Below are 16,994 nucleotides of genomic sequence, written 5' to 3' on the forward strand. Positions count from 1 at the left end.
GATAAACTCTTACCACGACTGGAGAGACAGTCAAATACAGGGAGTCTTTGCTTACAGGAGAGACTAATGAACAGAAATTGCCACAGGAACCAATGCCAGGGAAGGAAAACCTGAATTGTAACAGATTAACTGCCAGAGGTTCAGTATGGACAACTTGGAGTTAAAAACTCCAAGGGAACCTGGTCACAGGTAGGACTCCCACAATACTGTGAGATTTATCTCTGGGAGCTCAACTAGGTTCCCATGGTAAATACTGGACAAAAATCCCCTCAAGCAGGGGGAGGGCAAAAGGAACCATTTTAAAATACACGAAGGCACTCTGTTTTTCTTAATAAGATCTGCCCTCTGTAGAAACTAGTTAAACAGAGCCTAACTCTGCTAGGGTATTATCAGAGTCTAAGCGAGCTGGGGAAGGGAAATATCCAACTATACCTCACTCCAGCCATCCTGTCCCACCTAAGGGGGGAGAGGAGAAAAACTGGGAAACATATATGAAGTTCACAGTACAGAGGCACAGACACACTAAAAGACTGATATCTAGTCATAGGACTGTAGAATGCTTCCCCCACCCCAACTCACCACCACATTACTTAAGATCCATTTACAACAGTTCCTTTTTGTATATCATGTCAAGGTATCAATAAAAAATTGCAAGACACACTGAAAGGCAAAAAAAAAAAAAAAAAAAAAAAAAAAAAGCAATTTAAAAATAGAGAGTTTTAAAACCAGACATGGTAGAAATGTTGAAATTACCAGACCAGGAATTTAAAATAACTATGATTAATATGCTAAGGACTCTAATGGATAAGGTAGACAGCATGCAAGAACACACAGGTAATATTTAAGCACAGAGATAAAAATCCTATAAAGAACCACAAAGAAATACTAGAGGTCAAAAACACTGTAAAAGAAATGAAGAATGCCTTTAATGGGCTTATTAGTAGACTGGACAAGGCCGAGGAAAAGCAATCTGAGCTAAAGGATATATCAATAGAATCTTCAAAAACTAAAAAGCAGGAGTTCCCGTCGTGGCGCAGTGGTTAATGAATCCGACTAGAAACCATGAGGTTTCGGGTTCGGTCCCTGCCTTTGCTCAGTGGGTTAACGATCCGGCGTTGCCGTGAGCTGTGGTGTAGGTTGCAGACGCGGCTCGGATCCTGCGTTGCAGTGCCTCTGGCATAGGCCGGTGGCTACAGCTCCGATTCAACCCCTAGCCTGGGAACCTCCATATGCCGCGGGAGCGGCCCAAGAAATAGCAACAACAACAACAACAACAAAAAAAGACAAAAGACAAAAGACAAAAAAAAAAAACTAAAAAGCAAAGAGGACAAAGACAGGAAAAAAAATGGAACTGAATACCTAAGACAAGTATAAAAGGTGTGAGAAATGCATAATGACAATACCAGAAGGAGAAAAAAGAGAGAAAAGAACAGAAGAAATATGTGAAATAACAATGACCCAGAATTTCCCCAAATTAATGTCGAACACCAAACCACAGATCTAGGAAGCTCAGGGAACACCAAGTAGGATAAATTCAAAAACAAACAAAACAAAACTATTTTTTCACAGCATATCATTTTCAAATTACAGAAAATCAAAGATAAAGAAAAATTAATCCACTTGTATACTGTTTGTAGGAATGTCATCAATGGGTGCAGCCACTGTGGAAAAAAGTATGGAGGTTTCTCACAAAACTAAAAATAGAACTACCATATGACCTAGCAATTCCACTCCTGGGTGAATATTTAAAAAAAAAAAAATGAAAACACTGATTTGAAAAGATACATGTAACCAGTGTTTATACCATAGCACCATTATTTAAATAGCCAAGATATAGAAGCAACCTATGTGTCCATCAACAGAAGAATGTATAAAGAAGATGTGGTATATACACACACATACACACAAACACACACCAGAAATATTACTCAACCATAAAAAAAAATGAAACTTTGCCATTTTGGCAACATGGGTGGACTTGGAGGGCATTATGCTAAGTAAAATAAGTCAGAGAAAGGCAAATACTGAATGACATCACTTATATGAGGAATCTAAAAAATACAACAAACTAGTGAATAAAACAAAAAATACGTAGACTCAGATATAGGGGACAAACTAGTGGTTATCTAGGGAGAAGGAAGGGGAAGAGGGCAGTATAAGGAGGGCAATATAAACGTAAGGGGAACAAAAGGGGGTAATTATGGGATTATATGAAATTATGTGTGTGAAAGTTTTAATTTTTAAATTTTTTTTTAATTTTTTGTCTTTTTAGGGTAGCACCTGTGGCATATGGAGGTTCCCATGCTAGGGGTTGAATCAGAGCTGTAGCCACTGGCCTACACCACAGTCACAACAATGCCAGATCTGAGCTGTGTCTGCAACCTACACCACAGCTCACGGCAATGCCAGATCCTTAATCCACTGAGTGAGGCCAGGGATCAAACCTGTGTCCTCGTGGATGCTAGTTAAATTCGTTACCACTGAGCCACAATGGGAACTCCTGAAATTTTTTAAAACTGTAAAGCACTATACAATTTAACAAATTTTTCATTCAATTAAATAAAAGTAAGCACAACATAAAGCGATTAATCAATCCAAAATTCAGTGAGTCTAGGACTAGAGTAAGGACTGCAAAAATTCAGAAAAATACATGATCTTGATCTCAACATTTCTTTAAATTATTATCTACGTTAATGGTTCTAAAAGTTTAGCAAAAGATCAAAATTACCTGGAGAGCTTATTAAAACACGGACGACTACATTTTAAAATAATTTCTCAGTATTTATTTTCTCAAATAAGACCTGCAGTAGGTCTGGAATGGAACCTAAGAATTTGCATTTCTAACATTAGCTCCTGGGTAATGCTAATACCGCTGGTCCAGGAACCACACTGTATGAATCACTGGATAACTTCATTGCCTTACAAACAAAACATGCTCATCCTCACTCCTTTTTTTTTGCTTTTTAGGGCTGCACCTGCAACATATGGAAGTTCCCAGCTAGGGGTCAAATCAGAGCTACAACTGCCAGCCTACATCACAGCCACAGCAATGCAAGATCCAAGCCACATCTGCAACCTATACCACAGCTCACAGCAATGCCAGATACCCAACCCACTGAGCGAGGCCAGGGTTCAAACCCACATCTTCATGGATACTAGTCAGATTCATTTCTGCTGAGCCACAATGGGAACTCCCCTCACTCCTTATTTTTAAACTCATATCCTTGCTCTTGTCCAGACCTTTAAGGGAATATATGATGAATTGGAAACTCAAAAGAATATAAGTATGAAAGAACTTGAGAAGGGTATAAAACTATACAAATGAAAGGACTAATGGTTCATTCATTTGGACCTCAGACACTCAAAAATTTCAGCCATATACAATGAGCTATAACCACAGAAGTAATCATGGAGATTGAAAAGGAATAAAAACACCTAAGAAGAACCAAAGATGTGTTATTACTTCCTATTTTCTCCATCATAATAAACTGGATTTGGCAGGGAAGGGTATTTATGACAGCCAAGAAACACAGAAATGGCAAGAAAAACAGAGGTACGAAAAACAAACAAACAATGGGATTAGGATAGCAGCAGTGATACAGGCTAAGTGGAAATGGATAAGAGCATGTCTGTCTTCATTTCTTAATGAAGAAAATAGCTATATACTGAACAGAAGTGGTCATAAAAGAATAAAAAGAAAAAATAATGAGTAACTGATTAACTGAAAAGACAAGCCACGTTCTAAAACCCACATGAGGGTATTATTTTGCCATATTAAAGCATTATCAACAACACAGCAATCTAGGAACATTTAGTCTCAAAGAAATAAGCCATATACACTTTAAGTAAAAAACAGCTCCAACACACCATAACTTCAAGGAGAAATAACTCTGAGTCATTAAGGCCAGGCACTATAAAACTCCCAGAGGAAAACATAGGCAGTACACTCTTTGACATAAATCACAGCAACATCTTGTTTGATCCATCTCCTAAAATAATGACAATAAAGACACAAACCAAAGGGACCTAATCAAACTCAAGATCTTTTGCAGAGCAAAGGAAACCATTAAAAAAACGAAAAGACAACCCACAGAATGGGAGAAAATCTTTGCCAAAGATGCAACAGACAAGGGCCTAATCTCCAAAATACACAACCAACTCATGCAACTCAACAAGAAAAAAAACAAACAACCCAAGTGAAAAATGGGCAGAAGACCTAAACAGACATTTCTCCAAAGACAACATACAGATGGCCAACAGTTGTAAGAAAAAATGCTCAATATCATTAATTATTAGAGAAATGCAAATCAAAACCATAATGAGGTACCACCTCACACCAGTTAGAATGGCCATCATTAACAAGTCACCAAAAACAAATGCTGGAAAAGGTGTAGAGAAAAAGGTACCCGCTTCCATTATTGGTGGGAATGTGAACTAGTACAACCACTATGGAAAACAGTCTGGAGGTACCTCAGGAAACTAAATATAGGGCTACCACATGATCCAGCAATTCCACTTCTGGGCATATATCTGGACAACACTTTCATTGAAAAAGATACATGCACTCCTATGTTCACAGCAGCACTATTCACAATAGCCAAGACATGGAAACAACCTAAATGTCCCTAATCAGATGAATGGATTAAGAAGTGGTACATATATACAATGGAATATTACTAAGCCATAAAAAGATGAACTAATGCCATTTGCAGCAACATGGTTAGATCTAGAGACTCTCATCCTAAGTGAAGTAAGCCAGAAAGAAAAAGACAAATACCATTTGATATCACTTATTTGTGGAATTTAAAATATGGAACAGATGATCCTATCTAAAAATAACAAACGAACAAAAAACACTAACAGATCATGTCAGAGAAGAGCAGACTTGGGGTTGGGGGTGGGGGAAGGAGAGGGAGTGGGATGGATAGGCATTTTGGGAGTTTGGGAGATGCACACTGTTGTATTTGGAATAGATGGGCAATGGAATCCTACTGTACAGCACAGGGAAATGTGTGTGATTGGGTCTCTTTGTTGTACAACAGACCCTGATGAAACATTGTAAATCAACTATACTTTAATAATAAAAATAAAAAAAATAACTGAGTCATCAAGAAAGCATTCAAATAAGATTGACTCTTAAGGCAAAAACAAGTACTTTACATATTTTAGCAAAATTTTTCATAAAAATTATATCCAAAACAAGTCCTGGCAATTAATAGGTAATTAGCTAGAAATACTGATAATCCACATAACTGTGATTTTGCTCAGCTGTTACTCAAAAAAGAATAGACTCACATGAAAAATAATATGATCACTTTAGTTAAATATTCTAATAACTTTTACTTACCAGTGGGCAGATCTTCAGCTTTTGCAACATCATTTTCTTCTATTTCAGGCATTCCTGCATCACCACCTCCTTTGATTTGTTCTGCCCAAGTGACAAAAAATATAATTCTATATTTTTCCTTACATAAATTGAAAATATTTTGAAGGAACATAATCAGTCTGTAAAGCAATAAGCTACACCAACTGAATAGCTTTGCATCTTGCTTTGGACATAGTTGTAACTCTAAAACAACTTAGTATTTTTTCTTCTCTACTAAAGGATCCAAATTTGAAACAATACACACAACTTAGTCATAACTGAACTAAAATCAAACAATAATCTCTATGACTGAAAATGTTCACTTCAAAATGAGAAGAAAAGTGAATATGCTATTAATATAAAATCATAGTAGTACCTTTCCCATGTGGATTGTGATTGCTTGAGGGTTCTTTATTCTTGTCTGCAGCATTCTCCTCTACTTTTGGGATGTTTCTAGGCACTGCATGATTGTTTATATCCAATTCATTTCTATTTTTTGATTCAAACTTGTGGGTCTCTTGCTGTTAGATAAAAATTTGGTAACAGTAAGTATTTTTCAGTTCAAAATATGAAACTTTAATACAACTTTTAATCAAATATTCTCCAAGAGTTCATTTTTTTGGAAATATATACCATGGGTCCAAATTTCAAACACTTGGAGATGTGGGATAAAACATTACTTTCTTTTCAGTTTTTATACCTCATATAAAGTCAAAGAATAAGTAACATTTTAAAAATTCCCTAATTATAATAAATGCCCTAAAATGTTTGGCAGAGGTAATTCTTTTTCTCTTTGGCTATGGTGAGGGAGTGATTGTGCAAGAAGACAGTCTTGGGGAGCACTCTACAGTTGGGCATTATCCTGGGTGCTACTGGTAGGGTGGGTTCTGTAAAGGCTATGTTGTAACCAAGCCAGGACAGCAGGCAGCAGAAGGTTGGCACACAGGTGCTCCCTCAAGTGTGACAGATGGCTACTGATATCGTCAGCTTTTTCCCCAAGCAGAAATAGCGAGGGTGGAAAAGAGGCAAACTTCTTCCCAGGTACACTGGCCACTCAAGCACAGGAAGGAATGGCAGAACCATACCATACACAAGCGCGTGCTCCCAGCAACTTGCTTCAACTAATCATATCACCTCCTTGGAAACTTGAGCCTTCAGGTTTATGATTAGGCCTGACTCAATTCTTTGGGGGTTGAGCTGCCTCAGTGAAAAACTGGGAGGCAAGGAGTCAAGTACACATGCTTAGATTGCGGTTGCCATATTAGTATTTAATACATGTCTAAATGCTTTGTCAACTCCAAAGCTCTATGCAATGTAATTATTGGTAACCTAAAAAACAATAGTACTAAAAAATCTACAGGACATCTAGAAAGATAAGGGACAAATTGTAAGAATTTTTCACAATGAAGAAGAAAAGATGCTTTGACAATCAGGTGTAGATATTCCAGTGTACTTGGCAGATAAAATCAACAACAAACATTTGCACAATATTTCATGGTTTATAAATTGTTTTCAAATCTATGCTCTAGTAAAGACAGATGAAAAGTTTGGGGAAAAACAAAATACAACTGTGACTTGAAGTTAAGTAGCTTGTCTAAGACTACAAAGCTACAAAATTGTGGAGAAGGAATTCAAACCACAGTCTTTTTCACTACCAGTTTTGGGGAACTTGGTAAGCTATAGCCAATGAACTGTTGATGAGTAAAACGATAAACTGAAATTGCTGAACATGTTTGCATGAAGGCCAAAGATGAGAAAACCCATGAAGCACAAAACCCACCTGAGCAGCCATTCTGCATCTTTGTGCATCTTCACTAAAATGCTACATCATAAGACTACTTCCATAGTACTCCATTACTTCTTTTTTTATTAAAGTATAGTTGATTACAATGTTGTGCCAATTTCTGCTATACAGTTTTTTAAAATTTATTTTATTTTATGTTTTTTTTGGCTGTACCTGCAGCATGTCAAAGTTCCTGGACCAGGGACCAAACCTATGCTATAGCAGTAACCAGAGCCACAGCAGTGACAGTGCTATACCTGCTAAGCCACCAGGGAACTCCTCCACTGCTTTTTGACATGGATAAAACAAACAATACTAAACAAAACTTAAAAGTCAACAAACTACTAAATGAAAAATTTAGATTTACAAAAAAGTAATTACCCCTCACTCAATTTCTCTTAACGTTTTTAAGGCCATACCTGCAGCATATGGAAGTTCCTGGGCTAAGGGTCAAATCAGAGCTGCATCTGCAGGCCTACACCACAGCCACAGTAACACCAGATCTGAGCCACATCTGCAACCTATGCCACAACTTGGGGCAATGCCTGATCCTTAACCCACTGAGCAAGGTCAGGGATCAAATGGCATCCTTATAAATACTAAGTTGAGTTCTTCATCTGCTAAGCCACAATGGGAACTCCTCTCTTAATGTTAACAATTATATAGCTTGGTACATTTGCAAAATTAAGAAATTCAAAATTAGTATAGTATTAACTAAACTCCAGACTTTATTTAGAACTCACCACTTTTTCCATTAAGTCCTTTTTCTGTTCCAAGATCCAATCAAGGATACTACATTGCATTTTTTTTAATTTAAAAACTTTTTTTTTAACTACACTGCATTTAAGTCCTCAGGTCTTCTTAGTTACCTCTGGTCTATAACAATTTCTCTTCCTTTGTATGATGAAAGAAGTATGCAAATGAGTAAGGCTGTGTTCTAATAAAATTGTATTTCTAGACACTAAAATGTGAATTTCTCATAATTTTCCCACATCATAAAATATACTTTTAATTTTTCAACCATTTTAAAATGTAATAGCCATTTTTTGTTCACGGGCAGTATGAAAACAGGCAGGAGGTTGGATTTAGTTTGCTTACCCCTTCCCCAGAGTAATTTCTAAGAAAGGCACGTGCTTGGTTTAAAAAAAAAAAAAAGCCCTGAACACAACTTATGCTTTTTTTTATACAGTTTACAATGGGTCTGCTCTTATGAAAAACAACTCTATATGTGTGAATGAGTCACTTTTCTGTACAGCAGAAATTTAAGGAACATTGTAAATCAACTGTATTTTAATAACATAATTTTAAAAAAGAAAAACAACTCAAATTCCATAAAATCAACTAGTTACAGCAGTTGAAGAACAGGGAATGAGGATGAGGCACAGAATTAGGCAGCCGGGGTGTCACCCAAGAAAGGAGAATTCTTTTAAGCATCTCTATTCCTCCCCAGCTTGTTACATTTAAGGCAGGATAAGGGCAAAGAAGAACTAGAGAGAATGTTAGTAATTAATAATATAGAGACAGCCTAGTATAGGTGAAAAGGAGAGATCTACACTTGCCAGGAAAAAGGGAAAAGCTCATATATGTATTTTTTGGGAGAAGAGAGCAAATTTATCCCATTATTTATATACTGGGCTTGTAATAACATAATTGCAACAGCAAGCCTCTCTTCCTCTTCCTTTTTGTGTTCTACTATGCTCCTCTAACCATCCAGTAGTATTTCAATAACACCTTCCAGCTTCCCTCAAGGCCACTATAAAAGCTCACTCAGGCCTGCCATCTTCCAGCAACCTACCCCCATGTCTTTTCAAGGTAGACTGCAGATAGGCAGTCCACTTGAACCCACTTTGTAAAATCAAAAAATTATTGCTCTTAATGTCATGACACAAAAGAGTGAAAATGCTAAGAATGAAAATCTGGTTTCCTTAACTCCTAGTCCTTTAGGTGAGATGCTACCAAATCCGAAGATGAATACTTTTCACTATTCAATCTCTCTTTACTTTAAATCACAAGACTTTATAAAAACCACAGTTAGTCATATGAAAGTACAGGATGTAAAAAAAAAAAAAAAAATCAATGTTCTAAGGACTAGTAAACTTCAGACAAATTCCCTCCACTACCAGCAGGAACTTCATAATATATATCAAGTGGAAATGTATGAACTAATAAAAGAATGTGCCACCCTTTAAAACATGAACCAAAATAGTGCCTAAGGTTTCATTTTTGTGTTTCAAGAATGGAATTCAGAATAACAAAGAAGGATAATTAAGAGTTTCTCGATATTTTTTTCTATTTCTTAAAAGCATAAAATAAGAAGTAATTGAATTTTCAGTAAAATGGTATCCATTTTAAATCTGAGAAATAAACGGCAAAAATTATTATTATTACTTTTTTTGGCTACATCAGTGGCATGTGGAAGTTTTGGGGCCAGGGATCAAATCTGTGCCACAGAAGCAACCCAAGCCACTGCAGTGACAACCCTGGATACTTAACCTGCTGAGCCACATGGGAACTCCCAAAATTTATTTTTAAAAGTCAGATAAAAGATATTTAGCTTAAAATTATTTTTAAGAGTTGAAGTTATATGTTTGCTAGTGTTTAATTTACTTGGCAGTGCTGTAAGCCATTTTTAGAATTAGGCAGGCCAAAATACTTAAAAATATAATGTTTTATGATAAAAATACAAAATTTAACTTCTAAATTGTAAGATTTATAATAAGAACATATTTTGATTTAAGTATTTTTAAAATTTACCTTTTGTTCCTGCAAAAACTGGTCTGCTAATTTTTTAATATTTTCTTCATGCTGAGCTCTTAATTCCTTGATCTGTTGTCCACACTGAAAACTAAGTTACAAAGTCATTCTTTTAGACTATATTATCTTGTATTGGTTCTCAAAGTTGTCTAGAAGTTGAAACACACATTTATAAAGATAAAGCATTCAGTTAGCAGGAGAGTTGGTAGGGAGAACAAAAAGCAGAAATAAAAATAGCTCATAGTCAAAATTCTTAAAAATATCTGAATCTTTAATAGAGGATAAAAATGTTGATACAGCTAATCAAAAAAACAAATTAGAAAGATGAAAATTTATTTTTATAAATTACATTTATATAGAAAAAATATCAAAGACAATTTCAATCACAGAATAGTAAAACATCTCAGAAGAGAAAACTGTGAACCAATATACAGTAATGGATAAGAAAAGCTAGAGAATTATGAGAGTTGGTAAGTGGCAGCAGATGATTCATCAAATAATTAGTACTTTAAATACAATAATAAAAGACTAAACCATAAGGAGAGCAAGAATACAAGAAACTAATAAATAAGACATAATGGAGGTAATAAGAGAAAAAGTAAAGGAACATCAGACAAAGATTATGAATTTCTCCTGGACAAGCAGTCAGAGGATACAAACAGGTCATTCATGCAAAAAGAAACAATAAATATATAGAAAAACATTACCTTCTTCCATTTAAAATGTAAATTAAACTTCCTATATGTATATATAGTACTATCTTATTCCTATACTAGCAAAATTTAGTTAGAATTATAAAAGCTAATGTTGGCGGGGCTACGAAGAAACATTTTCGTTATAAATTCACATAGTCATTTAGAAAGCAATCTTTCATATATGTGATGAGAGTAACAAAATCAATAACACATTCTGTCTCAGAAATTCTCTATTTGAGAATATACACCAGCGAAATAACATAAGAAGGAGAAAATCATTTTTGCACAAAGATTTTTCACAGCTGATAGTCATAACAGTGAGAAAAGAAAAACTTCTACAATGGTCCAGCAATTAGACTAAACAAGCTTTGGTACACTAACATGCTCAAATAATATATTAACCTCTAGGTATGTCAATCTTTAACCTTAAAGATATATGGAAAATTACTGAATACTGTTAGGTTAAAATACATATATGTGAACATAAGCATATTGATAACCTACATGAGTAAGAAGTCAGAAGTGGATAAACAATGCTTTAAAATACAGGGAGTTCCCGTTGTGGCTCAGAGGAAACAAACCTGACTAGGATCCATGAGGATGCAGGTTTGATCCCTGGCCTCGATCAGTGGGTTAAGGATCCAACGTTGCCGTGAGCTGTGGTGCAAGTTGCAGATGCAACTAGGATCTAGTGTGGCTGTGGCTGTGGTGTAGGCAGGCAGCTGCAGTTCCAATTTGACCCCTAGCCTGGGAACCTCCATATGCCTCAGGTGCAGCCCTAAAAATAAAATAAAATACAATACAGTAAATCCGCCTAATTTGGGGGAGGAGGGTGCAAACTTAAAAAATAGTGTAAACTGATTCAGGATATAATAAAGCCTTTTAAAGAGAGATTGCTAGAAAGGACCCTCAGAGGTTCCCAACCTCATCACCTACAGTGTAGATGTATAAGCAAGGGGACTGAAGTGCAGAGGAGAAAGAGCTGGCGTTTAGTCCCTTAGCTATTCTGGGGACATCTCCCAGTGCTAGCTTAATCTTCTGGATGACCCTCAAAAAGGACCACAGAATCTTGGAGTTCCCATCATGGCACAGTGAAAACAAATCTGACTATGAACCATGTGGTTGTAGGTTCGGTCCCTGGCCTCACTCAGTGGGATAAGGATCCGGTGTTGCCATGAGCTGTGGTGTAGGTCACAGATGCGGCTCAGATCTGGCATTGCTGTGGCTCTGGCGTAGGCCGGGAGATATAGCTTCAATTAGACCCCTAGCCTGGGAACCTTCATGTACCGAGGTGTGGCCCTAAAAAGACAAAAGAAAAAAAAAAAAAAAAAAAAAAGAACCATAGAATCTTCTTCAGTCTCTGCCCTATCTAAACCAATAAAAATCAAGCCTTGAAAGATTTTCTGTCTCAGAATGAATTCTACTACGGGGTAGATTTAACATGGCTTGTAAGAGCTATTTTCATGTTGTTCAACCTATCTAAATAAAAGAGAATGGATTTCAACAAGGCATAAAGACAACAGAAAAGGAATTTAAAAGACCTAGTAAAATGAAAGAAGAAAAACAGAAGACAGGAAGGAAGAAACAAACTGTCTGAAAGTTGAATAAATATTTAAGATTCATAAACATTTGTTACATGTAGAATCTTACCTCTCATATTCTAATCTCTTCACAAGGTAAGTATTGTTTTTCCTATAGTCCTGAAGCTGGTCTTCCTGTCGAAGAAACTCCTGGCGAAGCTCAGCAAGTTGCTCTATCCACAGAAGGTAAGAACCAAAGGAATAAAGTTTACTTAGTTTAATGCTTCCTATTGATAAGGTATGGGATTTTTCAAAATTATATACAGTCCTCAGTTTCTTATACTCTCAGGGAGTTAAGTTATACAATTAGTATCACATTGAACAGCGTTTTTTAACACATGCATGGACAATAAAATTTGTTTTTTAAAAAAGAGCCTCAGTGGCTTTCACATTAATCAGAAATATTTTAAAAATTCTCTTTAAACCTCTTTAAACCTCTCTGCTTCATAAAAGTAGGGGAAAAATAATATTTTTTTAGATGTGTTGGCTATGGGGACAGAATTCAATTCATTTTAAAATCACGTTTGATTCCCAACTCAGGTACCAATCACTCTGATCTCATTTCTAGTTCTGCTACTGAGGCTAGGTCCACATATATCAAAATTCCATTTTCAAAGCTTATAATCTATGGACTACAGCTAAAAGTTTTAGTTGTAATGAATAACAGGAAATTCCCAGCTGGATAGTAAATTAAAAGCTGGGCCAAATGTTCTTTAGTGAGCTTTAATCCATAATCACTGGCCCCACATTTTTCCAGAGTCAGTCCCTTTTCATCTCACCCTATAAATATAAAAGAAATTCAGCCAGAGAATAGAAACGTCAGTTTCTTGGACAGAGGATTAAAAATCAGCCAACAACCTTAGCAGTTAAGCAAAAGTAGTTAAGAAAGTCTTAATTTTTATAAATGGGAACAGAGGTCTATTCTGTATAAGCAACATTTACTTACTAAGACTAAAATATAATATCTAATCACAACGTACCAATATTATCACTATAACGTCTACTTTTCATGGAAGGCTTACAGAATTTGTCTTATTATTTTAAAAATACTCTAAAAGTGCTTGTGATGTAAATTTTTAAAAAGCATATATAAACATATATTTATAGCATAAACATATCCACATGAAAAAACAGACTAATATAAAAACACGTCAAAATTCTATCTATGATTATGTCTTGTGGTAGGATCCTGAACATATTTTTTGCTACACTTTCTTAATTTTATTGTGGAATCATAACTATGTTAATGAGAACAAATAAAAATTGTGAATTCACATGAATGTTCACTGAGGCATATAAATAAAAAGTAGCATAATTATAGCTATTGTACAGTATTAATAATCAAATATGAAAAATAAACGATTTATATAGAATGCATATAATTATAATTAGGCTTGCCTAGTCAAGCCATTTTTACTATTATTTTTATTTTAATTGATATATAACATTGTATAAGTTTAAGGTATACAACATGTTGCTTTGATTCACTTATGTACTGTGAAATGACTGCCATCACAGCATTAGCGAGCACTTCTACCATCTCATATAATTACCAATTTTTTTGCAGTGAAAACATTTAAGATCTACTCTCTTAGCAACTTTCAAATACATAATACAGTATTGTTAACTATAATCACCATGTTATATATTAAGATCACCAAAATTTATTCATCTTATAACTAACAGTTTGTATTCTTTTATACCCAGTATCTCATTTTCCACACATACCCCTGCCCCTGGTAACCACCATTCCACTCTATTTAGTCAAGTCACATTTTAAATTTCTCCTCTTACTGTATTAATTCTCCAAGACATAAATATGACTGATGTCTGTAATTTTTCACTCATTACCCCCCACCCTAGATAAAAGTAAGAAATCTGAGGCCAGGTTTCCCTGGATAACATATTCAGCTTGTTACCTGATCCCTGGTACCATCTACTAAGAAATAGAGGGCTAGAGGTAGCCTCAGCTAAGGATGTTGATTCTACAAAGAAAATGAGATACCAGAAGGAGGCAGTGACATAAGGCCTTGTCATTTGCAGACAGTCAGCCAGTTCTGTGAAGCTGTACTCAGGCAGCAAAGATTCTAGAACTGAAAAGTTACTACAATTAAAAAATAAACCGTAAGAAAAGGAGTTCCCATTGTGGCTCAGGGGTAAACAAACACAACTAGTACCCATACAGACATGGGCTCAATCTCTGGCTTCGCTCAGTAGGTTAAGGATCTGGAGTTGCTATGAGCTGTGATGTAGGTCACAGACAGGCGAGGATCTGACATTTCTGTGGCTGTGGCATAGGCTGGCAGCTGTAGCTCCGATTTGACCTCTAGCCTGGGAACTTCTATATACTGCTGGTGTGGCCATAAAAAACAAAAAAATCAAATCATCACTACCTACAAGCTACTAGGGAATGGACCTCAATTGATAATCTTTAGGACTCATTCAGGTTTCTATTTCCTACACAGTAAACTAACTGAAGCCGCTAAGTTTACCTTCAAAATGAACCGGAGGCTTAGTGTGACTCTGAGATTTGTGTTGGCTTCTCTGCCTCACCACAAAGCTTCTCACTAACAATGTTCGAGATATCTTTATCAGGAAATAAAGTTTCAATTTTTAAATTTTTTTAGGGCTACACCCACAGCATATGGAGGTTCCCAGGCTAGGGGTCAAATCAGACCTGTAGCTGCTGGCCTATTCCACAGCCACACAGGATCCGAGCCATGTCTGTGACCTACACCACAGCTCACACCAACACTGGATCTTTAACACACTGAGCAAGGCCAGGGATCAAACCTGCAGCGTCATGGATGCTAGTAAGATTTGTTAACTGCTGAGCCACGAAGGGAACTCCAAGTTTTCATTTTTAAATAGAGATAAAAGATTTAAAATTCAATTGACAAAAACGTAAGATATCAGTATGAGTGAGTTCCAGTCCATGTAAAATATAGATTCTAAGCTATTTGAATCCAGGAAAAGGTAGGGAGCCAATTGATGCTTTGAGTGGGTCAAAACAAAGACTTGAAGCCAAACTAAATAGACAAAATTTTCCTGTATCACAATTTTACTTTCAACTGATTGCCATGTATTTCCTTATTTTTGAAATCAAAGATACTCTATATGGCTGCTCTAGGTCAACACAGCAGGAATCTCTGAGCAACTTAATTTGAGAGCAGGTTCCAGGTGGATTGTGCAGGGTAGTCTAGCTCTGACAGTAATACCAAGGGTACGCTAGAGAAGGACATAGCCATAATCCTTCAATGTAACTTCAAAAGATTGGGATGTGGGTAAGAAAGGGGGTTGACAAGGATGAGCTTTTAAAGCAAAAAAAAAAAAATTTTTCTTGAAAATTTTGATTTCAAATTTTCTTTCAGTAATAGGCATAAAAATAAGGTAAGCTATTCAAAATAAATACGTGTATACTAGAATGTTTATTTACTTTCTCATTAAATTAACATCAACTCCCAATTCAAGAAAATATTAACTACTATAAGGGTCTTAAAAGGAACTTGATGTGTATTAATTCTATTATATCCAATATTAATTTCAATGAAAATAGCCAAATATTGGGCAGGGGGAGGTTGTCAACTTGTCAAGAGGTTTGTTTCAGTAGAAATAGTTTCTGAGGTATAAAAGTCACATTAATGAAATTCAATCTCAATCTCTTCAGTAACTGCACTAAAACCAAAAGTTGCAGTTCTAAAGTTCAAATCAAAGCCTTTTTCTCTGCTAGAGTATCATACAAAATATCAAAACATCTCAAGATCTACTTCAACACACATAGTACAATAAAGATTTTTACTCAGTAATATAGGCTGTTATTTTCTCTGATATATGCTAGCAAAAGCTGCAGAACTCCATATTCAATTGATCTATTACTATTTATAAGAAGCATACTTTGATGACAATCAGAATCATTTGTAAAAACTGCAAGGTAGAAGCAGCACTGACAGTGCGCCATCTTCTGTGTCATCCTGTGTACTCCTGTGAGTCAAAAGAGTAGAAGAGGGACACAAATGCAGCAAAAACAAACATGGCCACCAAGGAAGTGATTTTTTAACAGAAAATCAAAGCTGTTCTAAAACATAAATAGCAAAGAATTAGTAATTCCTATTTTGGGGTTATAACACACAAATACTGCTACTTTCTAATGGTTTTGCTAGGCAGCTTAGGTTGGCTTATTCAAGAGGATGTTAAAAATACGTTACCTAATTCTATCTAAAGGGTTCAAAATGGTTATAAAGACGTATTTATGAAATTAGAGAGCATGTATTACCCACATATATAAACTCAGAGTCACTGCATGCAAAGTTTTAAAATATATAGTGTCATAACCAAAGGCAGTGAGGGAGAAGAAGGATAGTCCTCAGACTCCCAAGGCCAGCGATAGTGTAAAGTAATGTAAGCAGAGCACAGAGCTTGTCCTCTTTACCTATTATTTTTCATAAAAGTTTTAGTTATTTCTTATCACTTCATCTAAGTGAAAAAGATCTATCTATCTATCTATCTACCTATCTATCTAATCTAGCTACCTACCTATCTAATCTATGTATGTCCGTCCCTTTCCCTCTTCTCTTCCCCTCTAGGTTTCTTCCTGGTTTCTGTTCCAGGTTTCTTTGTTCCCAGAGTATCCAGAGCATTAAGCTTAGAGGACCCGCCCAAAGCATCCCTAGACCGGAATGGATTATTTTAGCAGACCAGACACACTACAGAGAGATTATCCCTTACCTTTTCCCTAGAAATGTGATGGTCTCTGAAACTATATCTCAATTTTCTTTGAGGATTCTTTCAACATTCCATTATATGATCTGTCTACAGCA

At 35.8% G+C, this 16,994-nt stretch overlaps 1 protein-coding gene across 2 annotated transcripts in view; it reads right to left on the minus strand.

Moving 5' to 3' along the window:
- The window catches only part of GOLM2 (golgi membrane protein 2), a 106,101-nt gene that overhangs the window by 58,045 nt on the left and 31,062 nt on the right, over positions 1-16,994 (minus strand). For both annotated transcript variants that reach the window (XM_013993061.3, XM_021096541.2), the window contains exons 3-6: positions 12,248-12,350; positions 9,903-9,993; positions 5,742-5,886; positions 5,348-5,428 (exon numbers count right to left, since the gene is read on the minus strand). In XM_013993061.3, the coding sequence (XP_013848515.2) occupies positions 5,348-5,428; positions 5,742-5,886; positions 9,903-9,993; positions 12,248-12,350 (420 nt within the window). The remainder of the gene's footprint in view (positions 1-5,347; positions 5,429-5,741; positions 5,887-9,902; positions 9,994-12,247; positions 12,351-16,994) is intronic.

The sequence above is a fragment of the Sus scrofa genome, chromosome 1 (assembly GCF_054392235.1).
Source record: "Sus scrofa isolate SSC_HxYL_T2T_F1_AM1 chromosome 1, Sscrofa_HxYL_maternal_Yorkshire_Landrace_v2.0, whole genome shotgun sequence".
NCBI lineage: Eukaryota > Metazoa > Chordata > Mammalia > Artiodactyla > Suidae > Sus > Sus scrofa.